The sequence below is a fragment of the Citrus sinensis genome, chromosome 7 (assembly GCF_022201045.2).
Source record: "Citrus sinensis cultivar Valencia sweet orange chromosome 7, DVS_A1.0, whole genome shotgun sequence".
In the NCBI taxonomy this organism is placed as follows: domain Eukaryota; kingdom Viridiplantae; phylum Streptophyta; class Magnoliopsida; order Sapindales; family Rutaceae; genus Citrus; species Citrus sinensis.
In genome coordinates this window covers 23,411,202-23,435,502 of record NC_068562.1, presented here as the reverse complement: position 1 = coordinate 23,435,502, position 24,301 = coordinate 23,411,202, and the positions used below count along the sequence as shown (strand labels likewise).

Here is a 24,301-nt window from a genome sequence, read left to right as displayed (position 1 = left end):
TCATGGGAATGTGGAGTTAACGCCATCACTCTTTGATTGTATAAAATGAGTAACATGATCGCCTACTCGATCCCCGAGTGACATGATCACACACTCACACCCACTCTTACTCTTACTCTTTGGGTCTCCCAGAGAAAATTCTTCCCATCAAGCCAGAGAGGGAGAGATGCCACTGTAACTATTCTGAATTACAACAATCTTGGGGGGGTTTCATCAAATCCTTACCAGCAGTTGAAGAAGTGGTTACTACTCTCATTTTCCTTTGAACTTCTTTCTATTGTTAAAAAAAAAAAAAAAAAAAAAAAAAACTGAAATGGAGAGTCATATGCGGGAGTGGTACAAGTCCCAGCCATCCGATGAGCTAATCCTCTGTCTTCTCAAGAAGAAGAGGCTTGATCCCCATTTCTCGTATGGTCCTATCAAGGAGATTGGTCATATCTGCAGCCTTGAGCCATGGGACTTAGCAAGTATGTATATGTAATTTTTTTTTTTCTTTCCCTTTCCCTTTAACCTTCTGTACTGAAAGATTTTACCAGCTGAATTGATTGGCATGCACCGTGTATTATTTTGATGATGCAGCGGAATCGGAAACTGATTCTGAGGATCAAGCTTGTTACTTCTTCTATGAACCTCGTTACACGAAGAGTAACGATGCCCACAGAGCAACAAACGCAGGGTCCTGGAAAGTTACCCGTAAAGTTTCCCAAATCGAAGCTAGAAACGGCCTCACTGGTACCAAAAAGTCTTTGACTTTCTACCTTCGCGGTCTTCCTCGTAAGGAAGCTATAACCGAGTGGGGTATGCATGAGTACCATGTCAAGGACGACCCCAGTTATGAGGTATGAGCCTAATTTGTTTTTGTCACTCACTTGAAACTTCATTTCTTTTATGCATTGTTATAGCTTTGCATATATAATACTAAGGCTAGCTCCTCTTGATGATTGAAGCGATTAATTAGCGAAGCATGCCAGATTATTGTGTCTATTGGAGATGAATTAGGATTAGTAAACCAGGCCGTCTTAAAGTGTACATCTTTGTTGCCTAGTACTTAAAATGTTAATGGGTAGGATCGTCTATCACGATGAAAAAAATTGCGACTTTATTTAAAATGCAACTAGAAATACGTGTCCAAAAGCATTTGCATGACTTGATGAATGAATCTGTTGTTGTTTGGTGAGTAGCAATTCTGGCAGTGCTAATGAATATCTGAAAAATTAATTGATAATGCAGTATTCCTTATTTTGGTTTTGCCTTTAATTCATGTAGAAGGAATTTGTTTTGTGTCGCATATTTAGAAGACGGAATAAGAAGAAGAAGCGTGGTATTTCGACTACTGATGAAGGGGAATCAAGTAAACAATTAGTTTCTTCACCTCAGCAATCACCTAGTGACCATTCGATTTCAAATGGAAATCACAGTGAAGAAAGCACTCACACTATCCCTCAGCAGCAACTTCAATATCACAATTCCATTTCTTATCCTAGAAATCTTAATTTACAAAACACTTTCGCATACCCTCAGTCAATAACAGATGACAGCCCAACCCAGCTATCACCAGGTAACCATTTGATTTCTAATAGAAATCATAATGATGAAAATATCCCCACAAACCAGCCGCTACTACAAATACAAAATCACAATTTGATTTCTTGTGTAGGAAATCATAGTGAAGGAACTACTCACACATACCCTCAGCAACTACCTAATCACAATTCGATTTCTTATACTGGAAATCGCATTGAACAAAATATGTACTTACTCAAATACCCTTGGGTTATGCCCAATTATTCTCCGACTCAGCAACTACCATGCGACCATTTTATTTCAGCGAGAAATTATAGTGAAGAATATGTTCCCATAAACCAGCAGCCACAGCCAAATGACAATTTGATTTCTCATTTGGGAAATCAAATTGAAGGATTTAGTCCCACAAACTCCCTGCTGCCACAAAATAGCAATTTGGAGTGGCAGCTACCACTACATCACCCTTTGGAGATGCATAATTCTGCTGAAAATACCTTTCAGGAAGGATGTCAGCCAATTGGAGAAATCACGTCATACGGTGGCTACAATAGGCTAAATGACGCCTCTTTTTCTGCAGTACAGGCACCAATTTCTCAAGAACAAGGATTAAAATATTCTAATAGTTCTTTTGATAATTGTGATTTTTCTGACTGTCAAATTTTCAGTGATGCTTCCCCAAAGGCTTTCCAGGATGAAAGCTCTTGCGGAGAGCCTGGACAAACCCTTACCCCTCACTTTAACCCATCACAGTCAGATGGAGAAGTTTTAGCTTATGCAGTGAACAGTAGTGACACAAACACTGCTGACAACTATGCATGGGTAAAAGAACCATTACTTGAGAAAGATAAAGGTCTCCTAATTGGAGAATTGAAGTCATACGGTGGCAACAATAGGCTAAATGAAGCCTCTTTTTCTTTTTCTGATAATTGTGATTTTTCTGACTCTGAAATTTACAGTGATGAGCAGCTGCTCAATTGCCTAAGGGCTTTCCTGGATGAAATCTCTCGCGAAGAGACTGGGAAAACCATTTCCCCTGACTTTAACGTATCAAAGTCAGATGGAGAAGCTTCGGCCTATGCAAAGGATAGCAGTGACACAAACACTGCTTACAACGATGCATGGTTAAAAGAGCGACTTGAGAATTTTGCTTAAGTAGCAAAATTTAAAACAACAGTCAAATCCTCTCGGAGGTAATATTGTTAAGTTTACTATATCTATCTGGTGGATAATGCTTCACTCATGTTTTATTGTATTCTGTACTCTATAATCTTAAGTAGTATGTAAAAAACTATGAATTCCTCTAGGAGGAAAGTACTGTAATCGTAAGTAGCATGTAAACAACTATGAAAAATCCTCTTAGGAGAAAAGTTCTGTAATCTTAAGTAGAATGTAAATAATTATGAAATCCTCTTAGGAGGAAAGTACTATAATTTTAAGCAGCATGTAGACAATTATGAAACCTCTTAGGAGGAAAGTATTGTAATCTTAAGCAGCATTGTAAACAATTATGAAATCCTCTTAGGAGGCAAGTACTATTATTGTTGATAATGTGATATTGTCTGGTAATCTTTGAGACTCGTTACATACTAATGTAATTGTTGTTTAGACTAATTGGATACTCCATTTGGTCTGTACCCAGCATCTATGTGTAGCATGAGGTCAAGTTTTTCTGTCCTTTTAGTTCTTTTTGGGATCGTAGTTGATCATGTGTGGAAATGTGGAACACTGGAATCTCAATATCCAATCCAAGCGCAATACTTCTTGGAAAAGGGGACACCTTTCTGAGGAAGCAGGGAAGGTCATTTGTAACTGTAAAAGCAGAGCAGGAGCCAAAAAGGAAAATGGTAGTCCCATCGTTGGGCAACGCGTCCATACTTTTATCCATTTATTTTTCTTATTATCAATCAGTTTTCAAATGTTTAGTTTGTTTTACGAATTATGCTCTATGAGGAATTTTAGTTTACAAAAATAAAATTTATTTTTCAATTTTGATGTTTATTATATTTAGAAGAATAGATACTAATACACAATATAAATTTAAGATGGAGAGATAAAGTTCAAATCAATTTTTCAAACCACGACTTTTTTAATAATTCTAATTCAAGTGACCGGCTAAATAGAATTATTTGAAAATTACTCGACCCTCGGGTGAACTCTCGAGAAAATTATTGCTAGAAAAGAAAAATATTAAATCGGCCTCAGACGAGTTACATGTTTTCTGGCAGACTAAAGCACAATCCTACATGTGGTAACGGCTTTCAGTGCACCAAATTACTGCTAGCGGTATCGAAATATGGCTGCAACTCTTAATATTGCGAGAATACGGAGCATAATTTTCTTCAATTTGAACCGAACACCACACGCATAGATTCCACTGTTATGTCATTGTAGACGTCTCATTCAATAATGGAGTCTCCATTATGGAGATATTGTTTTTAGTCAATGGATAGACTAGAAGAAGTTATTATTCTCGTCAGTAATTCTTTTGATTGGAGTTCACATGATGTTCGGCAAGGGTTCATTTGAGTTTATAGGTTTGGTCTGCAGGAGCTTTCCTTTGTATACTAATATGGTTTTGAAATTGTTATAATTTAGAGATATATATTCCAATCTAATAAATTTAGAGATATATATAGTTTAATGAAAACTACATATATATAAGATCTAGCTTCCATGGTTAGGACCATCCTTCCTAAAATTCATGTCATTGGTTCTACTAATATTGAACAAAATAAAATTCCGAAATCAATCTTTAAAGAAATAAATTACTTGAATTTTTTAATTGAAATCTTGATACTTAAACCCTCCAGATATTTCATTGGCCTTCACTTTTCATTTAATATTATTTATTCTAGAATTACCTTTATTGAAAATTAAAAATAATTAAAAATAAATATTTTATCTTCTCTCTCAATCTCTCAATACATTAACTTCTCATCTCCTTTTTTTTTTTAAAGTTGATTTAAAATTTGAATCAAATATTTAACTTTTAATCAAATCCCAAACAAAAATGATACAAAATCTTATATTATCACATGAAGCAAATTAATATCATTAATAACAATAAAACCCATCACATATTCATAACATTTAAAAAACTCAATATTAAAACTCATCATATATTGTTGGAGGTAATGGATTGATGATAAAGAAAGTAGGTGGTGACAATAAACTTATTAATAATGAAGATAAATAGTGGGGGCAATAGGTATACTTGAGAGATACCAGGGCCGATTTTAGAGCATCTGAAGTCTTAAGGCAAATTTTTTTATGAGGTCTCTTTTCATTTTACAATTTCAATACTTAAAGAAATATAAAAAGAAGCTTAAAATTCATTCAATCTTTAATTCTTGAATACAATAATAAAAAATAACTTAAAAATTTCAAAAATAAACCTAAAAAGTAGTCAAGAATATATCTTTTTCATTCCATTAAAATCATTACAAATAAACAAACAAATAAATAAGAATAACATTATTTTCAAATAGAATATTTAGAATGATAGAACATAAAAAACTGAGACAATGAATTACTGATCAAATAATAGAAATGAACTTTCTATTTTAAGAAATTAATTTTTATCTTTTTTAAATGAACCAATGAATATAATAATTTTCTTTGCAGAGAAAAGAGAAATAAAATTTTACATGTGCTTATTTTTGACATTATAAGGTCTTTAATAGAAATTAAAAGAAATACTAAAAGTCAAAAATTCTAACATTAAATAATTAAATTTTTTTAAAAAAATTGAAGAGGTAAATAAATTAATTTTTTCTTGAAAAGAGTAATAACAAGTGAATTGTTGGTTAAATAATATTATTAATTAAATCTCTTTAACATTAAGATTACTGAATATAGATTTTTTATAAAAAATAATTCTTCAGTGGAATAATTAACAATTAGAAAGATGGTTAATAAGCGTCCCTATTTCTTAAAATACCTAATTAAAAAATAGATTTCATTAATTAAATAATTATTAAAAAATACTTAAAAAATAAGATTTTTTTAAAATATAAAACTATAAATAACCGTTTTGTTTGTTTATATCTAAAAAGTCACCCCTGGGAGAGGCGGGAGATGGGCAGTAATAGTAATTAAAAATAAAAATATAATTTTTATTTTTAAGAAAGATAATTTTGAAAAATAATAATATAAATTAACAACCCCTCCGAGAAGGAGACACTCTTCAGTGGAAAGCTGACTGTACGAAGTTAACTAATGATTTGAGCACATACAGGACAGGGAAGGGAGTTGAAAAAATAACGGAAAGCACGAACAAGACAAAATTAGAATCTGGCAAACGTTGTCGTTTTAGAAAATTCTCTGAGTGAATAAATTAGTTCTTACATAAAGAGGGTGGGGAAGATGATGCTGAACCAGTAAGAAGATGATGATGGGGTCTCATGTCATTTAGTTTCTGTCGCTCACTCAATTGTAATACTCTATTCAACGCCGTTGGTGAAACAAGCTGAAGTTGTCTCACTGTAGCTCAACGCCCTGAGAATGTAGGGAGTTAACTAACGCTTACTCTTTCGGCTGCAAAAAGAAGGCGACACTATCACCCGCTCACTCTTTCTCACGGGGCAAGTTTTCTTCCCATCGAACCAGAGAGAGATACCGCTGCGACTGTATTGAATTAGAGTTAATGATGGAGAAATCTTGGGGGTTGATTTCAGATCCCTACTAACGATTGAAGAAAGTAGTTACCAAAAAAAAAAAAAAAATTCTGAGATGGAGAATCTTATGGGGTACAAATTCCAGCCATCCAATGAACAAATCCTCTATCTTCTGGTGGAGAAGAGGCTTAGCCCCCACTTCTCACATCACCCTATCAAGGATATTGTCGATATCTGCGGCCTTGAGCCTTGGGACTTAGCAAGTATGTATATCTTTTATTTTTTTGTCCCTTCTGTTCTCTCTAACCTTCTGTACTGAAAGATTTTATCAGCTGAACTAATTGGCAAGCGCCATATTTATTTTTGTGACGCAGCGGAATCAACACCAGAGTCCGAGGATCAAGTTTGGTACTTCTTCTGTGAACCTTGTTACAAGTACAGGGAGAGTAACCGTGCCCACAGAAGAACAAAAGCAGGGCACTGGAAAATTACTAGTAAAGATTCTCAAATCAAAGCTAGAAACGGCCCTACGGGTACCAAAAAGTTTTTGACTTTCTACCGTCATGGTCTTCCTCCTAAGGAAGCTATAACCGAGTGGGGTATGCATGAGTACCATGTCAAGGACGACCCCGGTTATAAGGTATGAACCTAATTTGTTTTTGTCACTCACTTAAAAGTTCATTTCTTTTATGCATTGTTGAATCTTTGGATGTATAAATGCTAGCTCTTCTTGATGATTTTGAAGTGATTAATTGGTGAAGCATGCTAGATTATTGTGTCTATTGGAGATATATGTTAGGATTAGCTAACCCAGTGCAGTCTTAAAGTATATATCTTTGTTGCCTATTACTTGAAACATTAATGGGTAGGATCTTCGCATCACGATGAAAGAAATTGTGACTTTATTTAAAATGCAACTAGAAATACATGTCCAAAAGCATTTGCAGGACTTGATGAATGAGTCTGTTGTTGTTTGGCGAGTAGCAATTCTGGCAGTGCTAATGAATATGTGAAAATTAATTGACAATACGGTATTCCTTATTTTGGTTTTGCTTTTAATTCATGTAGAAGGAATTTATTCTGTGTTGCATAACAAGAAAACGGAATAAGAAGAAGAAGCGTGGTATTTTGGCTACTGATGAAGGGGAATCAAGTCAACAGTTGGTTTCTCCACTTCAGCAACCACCTAGTGACCATTCCATTTCGAATGGATATCACGGTGAAGAAAACAGTCCCACTATCCCTCAGCAGCAACTTCAATATAACAATTCTGTTTCTTATCCTGGAAACCCTACTGGACAAAACACTTTCACATACCCTCAGTCAATAACAAATAACAGCCCAACCCAGCTATCACCAAGCAACCATTTGATTTCTAGGAGAAATCATAATGAAGAAAATATTCCCACAAACCAGCCGCTGCTACAAAATCACAATATGATTTCTTGTCTAGGAAATCATAGTGATGGAACTACTCACACATACCTTCTGCAACTACCTAATCACAATTCGATTTCTTATCCAGGAAATCACATTGAACAAAATATGTACTTTCTCCCATACCCTGACCAACTGCCAAATCACAATTCGAGTTCTTATACTGAAAATGGCATTGAAGAAAATATGTACCCTCACACGTACCCTTGGGTAATACCCAATTATTCTCCTACTCAGCAATTGCCATGTGATGATTTTTTTTCTGCGAAAACTTATAGTGCAGAGAATATTCTCATAAACCAGCAGCCACAGCCAAATCACAATTTGATTTCTCATTTTGGAAATCAAATTGAAGAAAATACTCCTACACACCCCCTGTTGCTACCAGATAGCAATTTTGAGACGCAGCTACCACTACATCACCCTTTGGTGACACATAATTTTGCTGACAATAATTTTCAGGAAGAATGCCTGCCAATTAGAGAATTCAAGTCATACGGTGGCTACAATAGGCTAAATGACGCCTCATTTTCAACAGTGCAGACAGCAGTTCATCAAGAGCAAGAATTAAAATTTTCTAATGGTTCTTTCGATAATTGCGATTTTTCTCACTCTGAAATTTACAGTTATGAGCAGGTAGATAACCTGATCAATTCCCTAAGGGCTTTCCTGGAAGAAAACTCTCGCGAAGAGACTGGAAAACCCGTTACCTCTGACTTTAACCCACCAAAGTCAGATGGAGAAGCTTCAGCTTATGCACAGGATAGCAGTGACACGAACATTGCTACCAACGATGCATGGATGAAAGAACGACTTGAGAATTTTGCTTAAGTAGCAAAATTTAAAACAACAATCAAATCCTCTTGGAGGTAATAGTATTAAATTTACTAAATCTTTATGGGTGATACTGCTTCGCTCACATTTATTGTGTTCTGAATTCTGTGATCTTAAGTACGATGTAAACACTGTGAAATCCTCTAGGAGGAAAGTACTGTAATCTTAAGTAGCATGTAAAAACGACTATAACATCCTCTTAGGAGGAAAATACTGTAATCTTAAGTAGCATGTAAATAGTTATGAAATCCTCTAGGAGGAAAGTACTATAGTTTTAAGCAGCATGTAAACAACTATGAAATCCTCTTAGGGGGAAAGTATTGTAATCTTAAGTCTCATGTAAATAACTATGAAACCCTCTTAGGAGGAAAGTAGTAAAGTACTATTATTATTGTCTAGTAATGTTTGAGGCTTGTTACATACTAGCATAGTTGTTGTTTAGTCTAATTGGATACTCCCTTTGGTCTTTATCTTGCATCTATGTGTAGCATAATGTCAAGTTTTTCTATCCTTTAGTTTTTTTTTTTTTTGGGGGGGGGGGGGGTTACCAGTCGATCATAAGTGGAAATGTGGGACACTGGAATCTCACTATCCTACTCGATCAAATTCCTTCCTGGAGAAGGGGACACCTTTATGAGGGAGCAGCGAAGGTCACTTGTAACTGCAAAATCAGAGAAGGAATCAAAAAAAGGAAAATGGTAGTCACATCGTGGGGTCTTAAACTACTTGGGCAACGCGTCCATATTTTTACCCCCTTTTTTGGGAACATTTATATTTGTCCATCAAATATTGTCAACAAATAACTAAGGGAAAGAAATTTGATCAGGAATGCTGTATTATCAATTAATTTTCAAATTCTCAGTTTGTCTTGGGAATTATTCTGTGTTAGGTGTTTTCCTTTACAAAAATAATTTTTTTAAAAAATTTTGAGGTTAATGTATTTGGATGAATAAATACTAATACACAATATAAATTTAAGATGGAGAGATGGATAAAGTTCAAATCAATTTTTAAAATCTTTATTTTTTTCATAATTTTAATTCGGGTAGCTACTTAAATAGAATTATTTAAAAATTACTTAACGAACTTGGGGCGCACTTTCCCAAAAATTGTTGATAGAAAAAAATAAAATAAAAGCGGCTGTAGACGAGTTACTTGTTTTCAGGCAGAATAAAGCGCATACTAATTGGCTATGAGATGTTACATGTGGTATCAGTGTTCAGTGCACCAATTACTGCTATCGGCGTGGAAGTATGGCTGCAATTCTTGAAATTGAGGTGAATATAAATGGACTCCACAAGCAGGACTCCTGGCCACTTCTTGTGACAGTCATGCATTCCACTGGGGAATTTGATAATTTACCGTTGTGTTTTTGTACATGTTTACAATAAAAATAAAATAAAGTTACGATGGCGTTATTGTTTCTAAGTCATTGTTGTAAAAAAAAATTATAATTATAAAATAAAATTAATAATATATAATAAATATAATTTTTAAATAATAATTTTAGCAAAAGTAATAAAGATATTATAGGCGTTTCACCGTACACACGTAAGATCAAATCAACTTAATATTTAAGCCACAATAATAACTATTTATTAAATATTTTCGTGTTGTTGCTTGTAGCTATCCAACCTTAATACCATAGAAGACCTTATTATTTTGAGTAATGATACAGCCACAAACTCTTGTACAAATTTATTTTGTACAAACTGACGTGACATTAATTCATTGGTTGAATGAAAATATAAAATAGTAAAAACAAATCATGTGGGCCAAGTGATATTTAATTCAACCAATCTTATCATGCTACATCAGTTTGTACAAAATAAGTTTGTGCAAGAGTTTGTGGCTATATCATTACTCTATTATTTTTAGTCAAAGAAAAAACCATTGTTCTCATCATTCTTTTAATTGGAGTTTCATGAAGTCGAGTAAGGTTCATGTGACTATAACATATGTGGAAAAAAAGAATAAGAGAAAGGCAGTTAAATAAAAAATAAAAGAAGTTGGAAATTTGCTTTAAAGAGAGGGAAGCACATTCACACGTGAGAGAGAGAGAGAAAGAAAGCAGCCAAAAATCAACCGGAACACTGTCGTTTGTAGCACGAAAAATTACAGCCAAAACCAGTCATCGCTGCCATCAATTCTATCGGAATTAGGCCACGCCACCGGTTGGGTTTTACTCCTCACGTCACCACCTTTCATTCTCGACCACCCACTGGCACCGGAGGAGCCGATTGGCTGTTAATCGATTGTTGGAGGATTCATGACTGTCGATCTAGATTCCATCACCGTCGTCGCACGTGGGAGCTCACAGCCGATACCTTTGAACTCAGCTCGGCTAGAATTGTCTAACCCGAGCTTCCTGGTCACCGTTACTTGAATTCCGATCACCATTGACCGACTAGGACAATTAGGTAATTTCACATTTTGAGGGCAATTTTGTAATTTTTGACCCTCTAGATATTTTAGTAATTTTTGAAATTAAGGATTGGTTGTAATTATGATTCCAAGATTCGGTGATTTGCAATTTCAGAGTATTTTAATAATTTACAAATGCGAGGATGTTTTGGTAATTTTATCGACACATGAGTTGTAAATTATGGATTGATGTTTGTTTCAAGTTTATTACATAAATTTAGTCCTAATTCCGGTTTACCAAAAATAATTATGTCGTTTCTTTAATTTAGGAGGATCTGCGAGAGAGAACCAGTCCGTAGGCATGGACAATAATCGAGTTTGAGCGTTGTCACTGTGAGTGGAATATACAAAACCTATTTATTATGATAGTGAAACATGTTTGTAAAATAAAGTATTTTAAAGGTTTTGATTTAATAATTTTCTTAAAATGGATTTTATTCACGCATTGATATTTTATTAAAATGTTTGATTAATGGTTTTCCGTATCGACTTTGAATAAAATATGATCGTATTTTAAAGACAAGAAAAGTGGATTTGGATGTGATAATAAATTTCAAGTATGTTAAATAGAAAGGAATGTGAGTTATAGTATAATTTTATGTTCATGTATACGTGTATAAGACATTGTTTGTTAAATTATTGGACAGTATCCTTCCTCGGTTATAGTGATACAAATATGATAAGGCTTTTGGGGCCCGTCTGAACACACATCGAGGCTTTGGGTCATGTGTTTGGGGTGCTTTTGCCTTTTGAGGGCATATGCATGTAGTATGATGATAATAGTAATACAGATACAAATGATACAGATGAGATACAGACCTTTGGGGCCCATCTAATTACACACAGAGGGTTTGAGCCGTGTTCTTGGGCACTTTTGTCCTTTGGGGACTAGATTATGCATGCACAAATATGATGAGATATATGACGAGATATGAGATGACACTTACTTGTCTACCCATGTAGCTCCAAGGCATGATGGTGCCTAGATAGTATGTTATTACCCATCCGTTGAGGTTTGGATACGATGAGATTATTCCCTTTGGTACTTGTTTAGTGATGATTTCAGATTTATATATTTTATATGATATTTTGATATGATTTCCATGGTTATTACGCACGCGATTATATATGCTCTTTAAGGTTGGTAATATGATTTAAATGTTAAATGATTTATTAATGTTTTCTCGCATATGGTTTGATGAAATCGTGTTTAGAAATGGTATGATTATTTTTTAAAGTAAAAAAATTATTTTTAAAAATCATTATCCACTCACTGAGCTCACTGAGTTTTATACTCATCTCGCTTTATTATATTTTCCCCCCCCCCCCCCCCCACAGGAGGTTGCAGGTGCACTAAATCGACCCAGGGACTATAGATATTTTGAAATTTGTCCACATGATGGTGTTAGAAAATATAGATGATTTTTGTTAAGACATCCTAATCATCTTTTTTTTTTGGGTTGTATTATTTTGTTGTATTATTCTTTTGGGATTAAGGATAAACCAATATATGTTAATATTAGTTATAGTATAATATTTTACTACCCTAGAGATATCTTGGGTAAAATTTAGTATTTTTGTTGAGGGTGTTGATCATTAAGTTGGTTGTATATTGAATTATTTTGGAAGTACTTGTTTTGCATAATTGTAGATTGAGAGTGTTATATTTATAAAGGAGACTTTGTTGAATTTTCGGCAAAATCCTTACTAATTAGATCATTATCAATCCAGTTGTGATGAGATTAGATAGATTCGCTTTGAGATTTCAAGGTCGGTCGTTTTAGTGAGTTTATAGCTAGGTTTCATCTGTAGAAGCTTCTTCTTTTGTATTCTACAATGGTTTTGAAATTGTTATTATTTATTAATTTGAAAATCTTCACCTAATAAATTGAAAGAAAAATTAAGATAAGGAATAAAATCAAACCGCAACAGGTACTACTTTTACCACAAAAATGAGCAAATGACACCATATAATTTACTACTGAAAATGGTCCGGACTTGTTCCAACTCATTATTGAAGCAAAAAACAATCAGGATAAACACCTATTACTTGCATGAATCTGAGAAGGAATGATAAAACATCGGGTTCGGGCTGGGTTTAGGCCTACCTAGAACCGGCCTGAAGTTTTTCAACAAGGGCTCAGTTTTTTCAAACACTGGCTGGATCGAGCCCGACACCATCTGGGCATCGATTTTTTATCCGGGCACCTGGAGCCTGGATATAGCAATGCTCTATATAGCTTGAGATAAGCTCGTGCCATGCTTTTTCATTAGATAAGCAAAAACAATAGTCAGACTGAAAGGTGACAATTTGAATAATATACATTTTCTTCCCCAAGATTTGGAGAATAAACTTTTCAGATTCGTTGAGTCTATTACCACTAGAGTATACAAGTATAATCATAGAAATATAGCCAAGATGGGAAATAAATGGCACCTTCTGCATCTTTCCATGAAGCAATGAACCAAACATACCACCACCCTGCATTTTAGCTTCATCAATAAAATGGATACACTCATCAAAATATTGTGATAAATTTGTATCTCCTTTGTCCACAACTATTTCACAAAGAACAAAAAGAGAATTAACAAGGATTCTAGCCACTAAAAACAGCTTCATAAGAAGATAAGCATCGATTGGGCTAGAGGAGTGTTAGGTCAAAATAATAAATAATAAATAAATTTATGAATAAATTATTAACTACGAAGATATTCCAACTCAGAGAAAAAAGTGGTAAACGTACTAAACGGAGCTCCACGTACCCAAATATATGGACACATGGTGCTCCAATTAAGCAAACAAATTTATCACCAGATTGTGCTCATAAATAGAGGCAATATGTCACAAATTTAAACATTCACACATCCCATAAGCTCTGTTCAAAAACACTACCGTCATCATCTTTCTCTAATTCTCTTTATTCCATCTTCCTCACATCATAATTTTCCTACACGCCCTTGCTTGAGCGCCACGGTATCCTTGCAGGCACACACCCACGCCTTGCCACCCAAGTATCAAAGGAGAGAAGAGTGAACCAAATTCGCGGAGGTAAAAGCCTTTTCCTTCAACCTCCAAAAAGGGCTCAGACTTACAAGCCCAATGGCATCCAATAAGTAGAGTCCAAAAGGTGAAGATACTTGTATTAGCTCAGACTTTTAACCGTAAAAACACTTGCGAAGAAAAAGGATAAAAAAATTATGTGGATTTTTTACTACTTGAACAACAAGGAGACAGCGGAAGAAAACAAAAGAAGCAGAATATTCGATAGCATTATGCTAGCTGAGGGCCTACGGCAAATAACTACTTCTCAAGGAAGGGGACACGTCAACTTCACTTCACTCCTTCTCAAAGAAGGAGATACTTTCTGGTGGAAAGCTGGCCGTACGATGTTGAAGGAAACGGATCTCTCCTTGACGCTGTCAAAGGAAAATTCAAAATTCTCACGCGGGTTAATCATTCCAACTCAGCCCAGATACGGACCATCACCAAGCTTGAGTGTATAAAAATGAATGATCACGCCATTTCTCTGTAAATCGCAAGGCGAAATTTTTCTTATGAAAACAGAATCGGAGCGAGAGCCAGCTAAGACCCCAGCACTTCGAATCCGAGATGGGCTATCTTGCAAGATGAATAAGTTTCCATCAATCTTCTGAGCAAGAAGAGACTTGACCCTGATTTCTCTGTCCAAGCAATTAACAAAGTTGATATATACAACTTCGAGCCGTTCAATTAGTCGGTAAGTATCCTCAGATACCCATCACTCTTGATAGTAATTGTTTTTGTTTCTTGCAGAGGGTATCATAAACATATTTTGAATAAAGGGTTATTTTTCTTCTGTGTTTTAACTTCAGGCACAACCTCAGCAGCCATCAGCTCTTCATATCGTATATGATTGCAGAAATCATGTTGCAGAAAATGGCTTCTGAAGGGTAAGAAAGAGCTTGCCTTATGGGCTCTTTCAATATAAGTTATTGATGTTGAGTATGACACTAAGTATTAAAAAAATTATTACTCTTGGCATTTTATTTCAGGTAGAACCTAGCAACTACCAAATCACAATGTGTATTTGTGATTCTAGAAATCATGTTGCAGAAAATACTGTTCAAGGGGTTAAGAAGGAGTCAAACAAAAACTTATACGCCATTATCAATTCATAAATGTGTGCCAGCAACGCATCCAAGAAAATGGACTCGCTCTTCCTCTTCAATCAGATATCCACTTGCTATGCAAGATATTATTTCAATAGCATGTGTAACCCACAATTACACTTGTGTTGGGGAATAATAAGGTTGAAATTTTAAAATTTTCAAATGCTTCATGCTTGCTGAATCCTTTCCTAGCTCTGTTATTAATTGTAGTATATCGCCTAGTTCTTGAAACTTGGCCGTGTTCATGAAAGTTATTGGGGGCTATGCTCTATACATTGATCCTCTTGCATCCATGAATGGTAATAACTTCTTTAGTTCTTTATGTGATTTTTGAACTGTATTTTCTCGGTCAACTCAATAGTCAAGTAGTCAACCTTAACGATATATATGCATAACCACTTGGCCATGGACCAAGTGGTGAACCCACGCCCTTAGGGTTGGTAAAATCTGGATCTAGATCCGGATGCGGGTAAAATCTACAATGGATGTAGACGGATACTTTAGATATTCGGATCCGTAAAAATTAAAATTTAAAAATTTAATATATAATTTAAAAATTGAATAATTTACCTAATAATATCAAATAAAATTCAATCGTAATTTAACAATTAACAATTCAACATAAATAAGTAAATAACATAAGACAACATCATAAATTCACAAATAAAAATATCACAATATAAATCAATCATAAAAAATAACATAAGTTCAAGCACACCACTATTAAAATCCGCAAATAAAAACACTACAAATCCATGGAAATTTCAAGCTTCGAATCCAACATATCATGCCACTATTTGGAGAGAATGAAAAATTATTTCCTTGCTCCCTTTCGGCGGCTATGTTCAACTAATCCCGAAACCTAATTAAAGTAATTTGTAAAGTGAGTTAGCATATGTGAGAAAAAAATAGATTAAGCATTTACATTATATTGAAAATTAATGCATTTAATTAAAATAATTAAACAAATTAGCAAAGAAAATTAATCAAAAATAAATTAAATTAAACCAACAAGGAAATTAAATTAAGCCAGCAACATTTTCAAGTTTTATCAGATTTACATTAGATTAAACTCATTAAATACAATCAAACAGTTAGCCACAATACCAAATTGTTAAACAGAAAAAAGCCATGTAATTAATAGAAAGAACATAAAATTAATATAAACGTACAGTAACAACTACCGGCAAGAACAACCCGATCAGGTGAGGGTTGGTGACGGCGAAGCGTGTAGCAACAGTGACATGGCAAGGCTTCAATGACAGTGAGGCTTTGATGACTGTGAGGCGCGCAGCGACAGCGATGTGCTTAGGCGAGCTTCAACCTGAGGCTAAGGCGAGGCTGTGAGGAAGACGGTGATCAGTCGACAACGTTAGAAGCCCCTTCGGTTTTGGGCATTAGAGATTTGAGGGTCATGGCTGCTGGTAAGGTGAGCTACTGTGAGTCAGTGAGTGTGTGTGAAAGTTGAATGCGTTATTGACTTAGGGTTAGGGATTAAATTTTTTTTATTTAAGTTAATATTTATTTTTAATTCAATTTTTTTATTAAAATAAAATTCATCCAGATCCAGATATCTAGATTTTCAGATATAAGTGCATCCAGATCCAGATTTTTTTGTTATTCCTGCACACCATCACCAAAGTGAGGGCATGGGCTTGAGTTCCTTTTTAAGAACTCTAATATAATTATTAGTATATAATTGGGTAACGGTAGGCATCTATCCTTAATGTAAGTAGGACCAAATATCCTTTTAAATTTTCGTAAAGGTAGAAATTCAGACTTTGTTATAATGTACTTGATTTAAGATGATGTTGGTGATAAAATTTGGGGCATATAATCAGAGTGTAACAGGCATACAACAGCCCCATAACCCAACTGGTCTTTGCAAAATATGAAGAGAAAATTCAAAGGACAAGAGTAGAATGAGAAGATATTAAAAAACGAGCATGAACTACCTTATTAATTGAAAATCAACTCAGCTATCATTTAACCTACCAACAGAGGAGCCAGCTCCTTTAAAAGCCCAATTGAATCATATTAAAATGAGCTAATTAGAGATTAAAACATGATCTTATCGAGAAGAGTCTCATAGTTGACATGTGTATATCCCTAAAGAGGCCAACAAACTGAATTTAAATGGTCAAATTACCTAAAAACCCCACATGAGGAGGGAAATAGCTTATTATAGCTTGCCATGTGTCTAAAAAGACACTAATTAGATGTTATTTCCTTATATAATGTCAGGTCAGTCTTAACAAAACAAGTTCAGCTTCTTCCCAGCAACTCTCAATTTTTCTCTGATACTAGGGTTTCAACAAAACAAGCACCCTCTATAATACTCACTTAACTTGACCGTTGGAATGTCATTATCGGCCACCATCGACGTCGTCTCTAACGACTGTTTTATCTTATTTTTAACATTGTCACTGTTTTATTCATCCACCAAAGTCTGTTATGAGACGAATCATCCCTCACCATTAATCAAATTGCCCTTCAAAAATATGCTCTCATAATATTTTTGGGTTGAATCAAAATCAGACCGAAATAGATGATCATAATATATCTTTTCTGTAAATAAAAAAATATTTTTATAGTTATATATATATATATGTGTGTGTGTGTGTGTGTGTGTGTGTGTGTGTGTGTGTTGAGCTAAGCCAAGAAGAGTTTACTGGTTACTACTATTAGCACAAACCTCTAACAAATTCAAGATAAAAAACTGACTTAGAGGGAAAGTGATGCATACTTTTGTAAATGTTCGTAATTAGAAAAGTTTCATTTTTGACCATTGTTGTTATCAAAAAGTTTTGAAGGCAAAGAGAGTCTCACACCTTTAGACTTATCCAATCCAAACAAATTTCCTTCGAAGACTGAAAGAGACATGTGGTTGCTTTTCCACGACTGATCAAAGACGGAGATGCTTTATTCGGTTGCAATAATTCAATCATGACGTAAACCAAGGTACTTTTATGATATATATTAATTTTGGAGATTTGTACTGATAATTCAAAATAGAGTGATGATACATGTACAAATTTTTATATAAATTTATTTTGTATAATTTAATGTGACATTAATTTATTGGTTGAATGAAAATATAAAATAATAGAAATAAATCATGTGGGTCAAGAAATATTTAATTCAATTAATTTTATCATATCACATCAATTTGTACAAAAATTTATGGTTATATTATTACCCTTTAAAATATAATTATAAAAGTAGTTGTCGTATAAATTTCAAATTAATAAACAATCATGAACTCTAGCAATGGAAAACGAAAAATGGTATGATGTATTCACGGATGGATGAGGGAACTATAAAATTCGTTACAATTTTATTTTTGAACTTTATAATTTAGAAAATGATTTTTCTTAGTTACATTTATTGTAACTTACGATCAAAATTTTCATTTTTCAGTGTAAAAATAAGTAACAAAACAATGAAACTAAGTGAATCAATGGATGGATTTTACTTAACTATAAATTAAAGAGACTTTAAAAAATAATGTCAACTTAATTAGAAAAATTCTGGATAATTTTACGGATACATGCTAACTATAAATAAAGCCTTGAGTTAATGGTGGATTTTATTATCTCATCAAATTTAAAATCCCAAGTTTGTTTCTCCTTAAATAAATTTGTATAAAGAAATAAACATTTATAAATATATCCTAAATATTAGTGGATAAAATAAATTAATAAATAGTGAAGAAAGTGGACAGCTGGTCCGTTGAGTGGAATTTTTCAAGAAGCCATATTAAATTTTCACTCAAGTTTTTTGTTTGCCTCCAATAAATTTATAATTTGTTCCTGTTGGCTTTAAAAATTAACAAAATAATAGATACAAAATTACATTTTAATCATCAAAACCAGCACATAAACTAAAATTGAGTATAAATACCTAGAAAAAATGAAAATCCCTCGCTAAATAAAATCTAACCCCGCCTCTGGCTCTTCCACCCTGTCTGAGGTTATGTACATCATCACAGTACTTATTGTTCATCATCACCCTGTCTGGAGTGCCGTCATCGGCCATCAGTAGCGCTAATGACTGTTATCTTTTATTTAATTTCAGGGCCATCCCGATTTTGTTCATTCTCAAAAAGTTGTTACGAGACGAATCACCCCTCACCATCAACCAGACCATCCCCCCGAAAAACTAGCTTTTATAATATTTTTGGCTGAATCAAAATTAGATCAAAACAGATGATCACAATATATTTATCTCTAAATATTAATAGATTTTTTTATTGTAATATACTTATTAGTGTTTGAATATATATATATAGAGAGAGATATTCTAATTCAGAATTTTAAAATATGGGAAAGTAAAAATTTTTAAATTATAAACTTTTAAAACTGTGTAGTTTTAAAATTTTTTCACACTTTAAAATTTTGAACAAAAAAACTATTATATATATATATATATATCTCCAGATCCTTTGACTCGAGCTAAGCCAAGAAGAGTTTGCTGGTTTAACGCTATTAGCACAATAACAACCAACAAAATTCAAGATAAAAAACTAACATAAAAGGAAGAAATGCATACTTTCGTTAATATTCGTAAATCGAAAATTTTCATTTTTGACTACTATTTTGTTATCAAAAAGCTTTAAACACAAAGAGAGTCCCACACCTTTAGACTATCCAATCAAACAAATTTCCGGCGAGGGCTGAAAGGAGACATGTTGTTGATTTTCCACGACTGATCAAAGAAGGATATACTTTGTACTGTTGCAATAATTTAATCATGACGTTTACCAAGGTTAAATTTGTAATGACAATTTAAAATATAATTATAAATATAGCAGAAGATTCTAGATTTACCTGAAGTAGTAGAAGATTCTAGAATTCCCCTTAGTCAAATAACCTCACAACAAATACTATGACAATGTTAACGGTTTTTTTAATTAATGGCAACCCCATGTAAACATGTTTTTCATTAATTTTATAAATAACAATTATTCTATATAGTTTTAACGGTTATTCGGTTGCATTTTATAAAAAATATTTAAATAAAAAAAATATCAGGAAAAATGTTGAAGACACTGAATACTAACAAAAAACTGATAAAATGAATTGTACCAATATATGATTTTAGAGTATTGAGTGTTATAATTTATGTTATCAGTTTTTGTCAAACACCAGTACTAAGAGGATGAGGATGATGGTGTTGAACCAATAAGAGGATGATGGTAGGGTCTCAAGTCTCAAACCATGTGGGTAAGAAGCTGTTAGCCTGATACTTTTTATAATTTTCCACACTATTTTTGTCACTTTGCTCATTAGCTGAACTTCAAGTAAATAGTTGATTATTCGTAGGGTTATTTCCATATTATTTTTATAATTTTCCACTCAGAAGTTGTGAGAACGTACAGTTAACACCGTTGGAGAAAAAACCGAAGGTTGTCTCACTGTAGCAAAACGCGTCATGGGAATGTAGAGAGTTAACGCCATCACTCTTTGATGGTATAAAATAAGTACCATGATCACCTACTCGATCACCGAGTGACATGATCACACACTCACACTCACTCTTTGGGTCTCCCTCTCCCAGAGCAAATTCCTCCCATCTGACCAGGAAGGGAGAGATACCACTGTGACTATTCTGACTTAGAACAGTCTTGGGGGGTTTCATCAAACCCCTATCAGCAATTGAAGAAGTGGTTACTACTCTCATTTTCCTTTGAACTTCTTTCTATTGTTAAAAAAAGAAAAAAAAGAAAAAAAAAAAGAAAAAACGAAAAGAAAAAGAAAAAAAGAAGAGAATCTGAAATGGAGAGTCATATGGGGCAGGGGTACAAGTTCCAGCCATCCGATGAGCTAAGCGTCAGTCTTCTCAAGGAGAAGAGGCTTGATCCCCATTTCTCATATGGTCCTATCAAGGATATTGGTCATATCTGCAGCCTAGAGCCAGAGGACTTAGCAAGTATGTATATGTAATTTTTTTTTACCTTTCCCTTTAACCTTCTGTACTGAAAGATTTTACCAGCTGAATTAATTGGCATGCACCTTATATTATTTTTATGATGCAGCGGAATCAGAAACTGAGTCTGAGGATCAAGCTTGTTACTTTTTCTATGAACCTCATTACAAGTACAGGAACAGTAACCGTGTCCACCGAAGAACAGAAGCAGGGCAATGGAAAATTACTAGTGAAGATTCCCAAATCGAAGCTAGTAACCGCCTTAGTGGCACCAAAAAGTTCTTGACTTTCTACCGTCGGAGTCCTGGTTCTAAGGTACCAGTTAAGACCGACTGGGTTATGCATGAGTACCACGTCAAGGACGATCCCAGTTATGAGGTATGAGCCTAATTTGTTTTTGTCACTCACTTGAAATTTCATTTTTTTTATGCATTGTTATATCTTTGGATGTATGATAATAAGGCTGGTTCTTCTTGATGATTGAAGTGATTAATTGGTGAAGCATGCCAGATTACTGTGTCTATTGGAGATATATTAAGATTAGTTAAGCAGGCAGTCTTAAAGTGTATATCTTTGTTGCCTATTACTTAAAACATTAATGGGTAGGATGAAAGAAATTGTGACGTTATTTAAAATGCAACCACAAATAAGTGTCCCAAAGCATTTGCATGACTTGATGAATGAATCTGTTGTTGTATGGTGAGTGGCAATTCTGGCAGTGCCAACGAATACCTGAAAATTAATTGATAGTGCATTATTCCTTATTTTGGTCTTGCCTTTAATTCATGCAGAAGGAATTTGTTCTGTGTTGCATCAAACGAAAACGGAAAAAGAAGAAGAAGCGTGGTATTTCGAAAGCTGATGGAGGGGAACCAAGTCGACAATTGGTTTCTCCACCTCAGCAATCACCTAGTGACCGTCCGATTTCGGATGGAGTTCATAACACTCACACTGTCCCTCAGCAGCAACCACAGAGTCACAATTCCATTTATTATCCTGGAAATCCTACATTACAAAACACTGTATACCCGCGGTCAATAACAAATGACGCCCCAACCCAGCTACCACAAATTTACCATTTGATTTCTAATAGAAATCATAATGCTGAAAGTATTCCTACAAACCAACCAAATCAAAATTCGATTTCTTATCTTGGAAATCGCATTGAAGAATATATGTACTCTCTCACGAATCCTACTCAGCAATTAATTTCTGCTAGAAATTATACTGAAGGAAGTATTCCCATAAACCAGTGGCCACAGCCATATTACAATATGAATTCTCATTCTGGGAATCAAGTTGAAAACGGCTGTCCCACAAACCCCCTGCTGACACCAGATAGCTATTTGGAGTCGCAGGGACCACTACATCACCCTTTGGTGATAAGTAATTTTGCTGGAAAAAATTTTCAGGAAGAATGTCTGCCACCTGGAGAAATCAAGTCATACGGTGGCTACAATAGGCTAAATGATGCCTCTTTTTCTGCAGTGCAGACACCAATTTCTCAAGAACAAGAATTAAAATATTCTAATAGTTCTTCTGATAATTGCAATTTTTCTGACTGTCAAGTTTTCAGTGATGATTCCCCAAGGGCTTTCCAGGATGAAAACTCTCGCGGAGAGACTGGACAGACCCTTACCCCTGATTTTGACCCATCAAAGTCTGATGGAGAAGCTTCAACTAATGCTAATGATAGTAGTGACACAAACACTGCTGACGACGAAGCGTTGGTAAAAGAACTACTACTTAAGAAAGATGAATGTCTCCGAATTGGAGAATTCAAGTTAGACGGTGGCAACAGCAGGCTAAATGACGCCTCTGTTGATAATTGTGATTTTTCTAACCATCAAATTTCTTGTAGTGAGCAGGTAAATTACCTGATCAATTCCCCAAGGGCTTTTCCAGATGTAGTCTCTCTAGAAGAGCTGGAAAAACCCTTCCCCCTCACTTTGACCCATCAAAGTCAAATGGAGAAGCTCCAGCTTGTGCAGAGGATAGCAATGACACAAACATTGCTTACAACGATGCATGGATAAAACAACTACCGGAGAATTTTGCTTAAGTAGCAAAATTTAAAACAACAATCAAATCCTCTTAGAGGTAATATTGCCAAATCTACTATATATCTTTATGTGTGATAATGCTTCACTCACGTTTTATTGTATTCTGTACGCTGTAATCTTAAGTAGCATGTAAACAACTATGAAAAATCCTCCTTAGGAGGAAAGTACTGTAATTTTAAGCAGGCATGTAAACAATTATGAAATCCTCTTAGGAGGAAAGTACCTTAATCTTAAGCAGCATTGTAAATAACTATGAAATCCTCTCAGGATGAAAGTACTATTATTATTGATAATGTGATGTTATCTAGTAATCTTTGAGACTCGTTACATACTAACGTAATTGTTGTTTAGACTGATTGGATACTCCATTTGATCTGTATCTAGCATCAGTGTAGCGTAAGGTCGAGTTTCTCTGTCCTTTAGTTCTTGTTGGGTTCGTATTTGATCATATGTGGAACACTGAAATCTCACCATCCAATCCGAGCAAATTACTTCCTGGAAAAGGGAACGAGTCTGTGAGGGAGCAGGGAAGGTCAATTGTAACTGTTAAATTAAAGAAGGAATCCAAAATTAGAAGAAAATGGTGTAAACAAAACAAAAACTTAGAAAATGACATAAAACTTGTAAATTGACATTAAATTTGAAATTGAACAATAAATGTGTAAACCATACATAAAACTAGTAAATTGATAAAAAAAATTGGATAAATTAATGATGGAGTTGTAAATTAGAAGAAAAAAGTGTAAACAAAACAAAAACTTAGAAAAATGACATAGAACTTGTAAATTGACATTAAATTTGAAATTGAACAAAAAATGTGTAAATTACAAATAAAAATAGTAAATTGATGAAAAATGGAGTAAATTATTGATGGATTGGTAAATTAGAAGAAAATGGTGTAAACAAAACAAGAACTTAGAAAAATGACACAGAACTTGTAAATTGACATTAAGTCTAAAATAAAAAAAAGGGGTAAACTACACATAAAATTAGTAAATTGATGGAAAATGGGGTAAATTAATGATGAAGTTGTAAATTAGAAGAAAAAAGTGTAAAGCAAACAAAAACTTGGAAAAATGACTTAAAACTTTAAATTTACATTAAGTGTAAAATGAAACAAGAAAATGTGTAAATTGCACATAAAACTAGTCAATTGATGGGAAAGAGGGTAAATTAATGATGAAGGTGTAAATTAGAAAAAAATATATAAACAAAACAAAAACTTGGAAAAATAATTTAAAAACTTGTAAATTGACATTAAGTGTAAAATAAAATAAAAATTGGGTAAACTACACATAAAACTAATAAATTATTGGAAAATTGGGT

General features: G+C 34.0%; 2 protein-coding genes and 2 long non-coding RNA genes across 8 annotated transcripts; 3 read left to right on the top strand and 1 right to left on the bottom strand.

Annotated features, from left to right (window-relative positions):
* LOC102631278 (NAC domain-containing protein 7-like) lies at positions 1 to 8,809 on the top strand. 2 transcript variants are annotated; one of them, XM_052443914.1, is made up of 4 exons: positions 1 to 467; positions 580 to 839; positions 1,267 to 2,714; positions 8,447 to 8,809. In XM_052443914.1, the coding sequence occupies exons 1-3, from the start codon at positions 314 to 316 to the stop codon at positions 2,674 to 2,676; spliced, it is 1,824 nt and encodes a 607-aa protein (XP_052299874.1). In that variant the 5' UTR covers positions 1 to 313; the 3' UTR covers positions 2,677 to 2,714; positions 8,447 to 8,809. The 2 variants fall into 2 exon arrangements, with proteins under 2 accessions (XP_052299874.1, XP_006465069.1); XM_006465006.4 differs by lacking the exon at positions 8,447 to 8,809 and having other exon boundaries at positions 3 to 467; positions 1,267 to 3,072.
* Positions 5,734 to 23,286, top strand: LOC102606677 (NAC domain-containing protein 7-like). 3 transcript variants are annotated; one of them, XM_006465007.4, is made up of 3 exons: positions 5,734 to 6,403; positions 6,515 to 6,780; positions 7,209 to 8,809. In XM_006465007.4, the coding sequence occupies exons 1-3, from the start codon at positions 6,256 to 6,258 to the stop codon at positions 8,406 to 8,408; spliced, it is 1,614 nt and encodes a 537-aa protein (XP_006465070.1). In that variant the 5' UTR covers positions 5,734 to 6,255; the 3' UTR covers positions 8,409 to 8,809. The 3 variants fall into 3 exon arrangements, with proteins under 3 accessions (XP_006465070.1, XP_052299877.1, XP_006465071.1); XM_052443917.1 differs by lacking the exons at positions 6,515 to 6,780; positions 7,209 to 8,809 and adding exons at positions 21,022 to 21,290; positions 21,704 to 23,286 and having other exon boundaries at positions 5,754 to 6,403; XM_006465008.4 differs by lacking the exons at positions 5,734 to 6,403; positions 6,515 to 6,780; positions 7,209 to 8,809 and adding exons at positions 20,360 to 20,915; positions 21,022 to 21,290; positions 21,704 to 23,286.
* On the top strand, positions 14,132 to 15,306 carry LOC102606979 (uncharacterized). Of its 2 annotated transcripts, XR_369233.4 has the most exons (3): positions 14,185 to 14,572; positions 14,688 to 14,765; positions 14,868 to 15,306. It is a non-coding gene; the product is annotated as an uncharacterized LOC102606979 (long non-coding RNA). The 2 variants fall into 2 exon arrangements; XR_008056344.1 differs by having other exon boundaries at positions 14,132 to 14,572; positions 14,688 to 15,306.
* Positions 15,637 to 17,045, bottom strand: LOC127903636 (uncharacterized). The gene is made up of 2 exons (XR_008056347.1): positions 16,157 to 17,045; positions 15,637 to 15,846 (listed from the first exon to the last, which is right to left on the bottom strand). It is a non-coding gene; the product is annotated as an uncharacterized LOC127903636 (long non-coding RNA).
* Positions 23,287 to 24,301: the final 1,015 nt, after the last annotated feature.

What these genes read in the sequence shown, in the direction of transcription:
- LOC102631278 (XM_052443914.1), top strand. Translation starts at nt 314, where the DNA reads ATGGAGAGTCATATGCGGGAGTGGTACAAGTCCCAGCCATCCGATGAG. An exon ending in TGAGCCATGGGACTTAGCAA is followed by an intron (nt 468 to 579) that starts GTATGTATATGT and finishes TTGATGATGCAG; the next exon opens with CGGAATCGGAAACTGATTCT. An exon ending in AGGACGACCCCAGTTATGAG is followed by an intron (nt 840 to 1,266) that starts GTATGAGCCTAA and finishes TAATTCATGTAG; the next exon opens with AAGGAATTTGTTTTGTGTCG.
- LOC102606677 (XM_006465008.4), top strand. Translation starts at nt 20,762, where the DNA reads ATGGAGAGTCATATGGGGCAGGGGTACAAGTTCCAGCCATCCGATGAG. An exon ending in AGAGCCAGAGGACTTAGCAA is followed by an intron (nt 20,916 to 21,021) that starts GTATGTATATGT and finishes TTTATGATGCAG; the next exon opens with CGGAATCAGAAACTGAGTCT. An exon ending in AGGACGATCCCAGTTATGAG is followed by an intron (nt 21,291 to 21,703) that starts GTATGAGCCTAA and finishes TAATTCATGCAG; the next exon opens with AAGGAATTTGTTCTGTGTTG.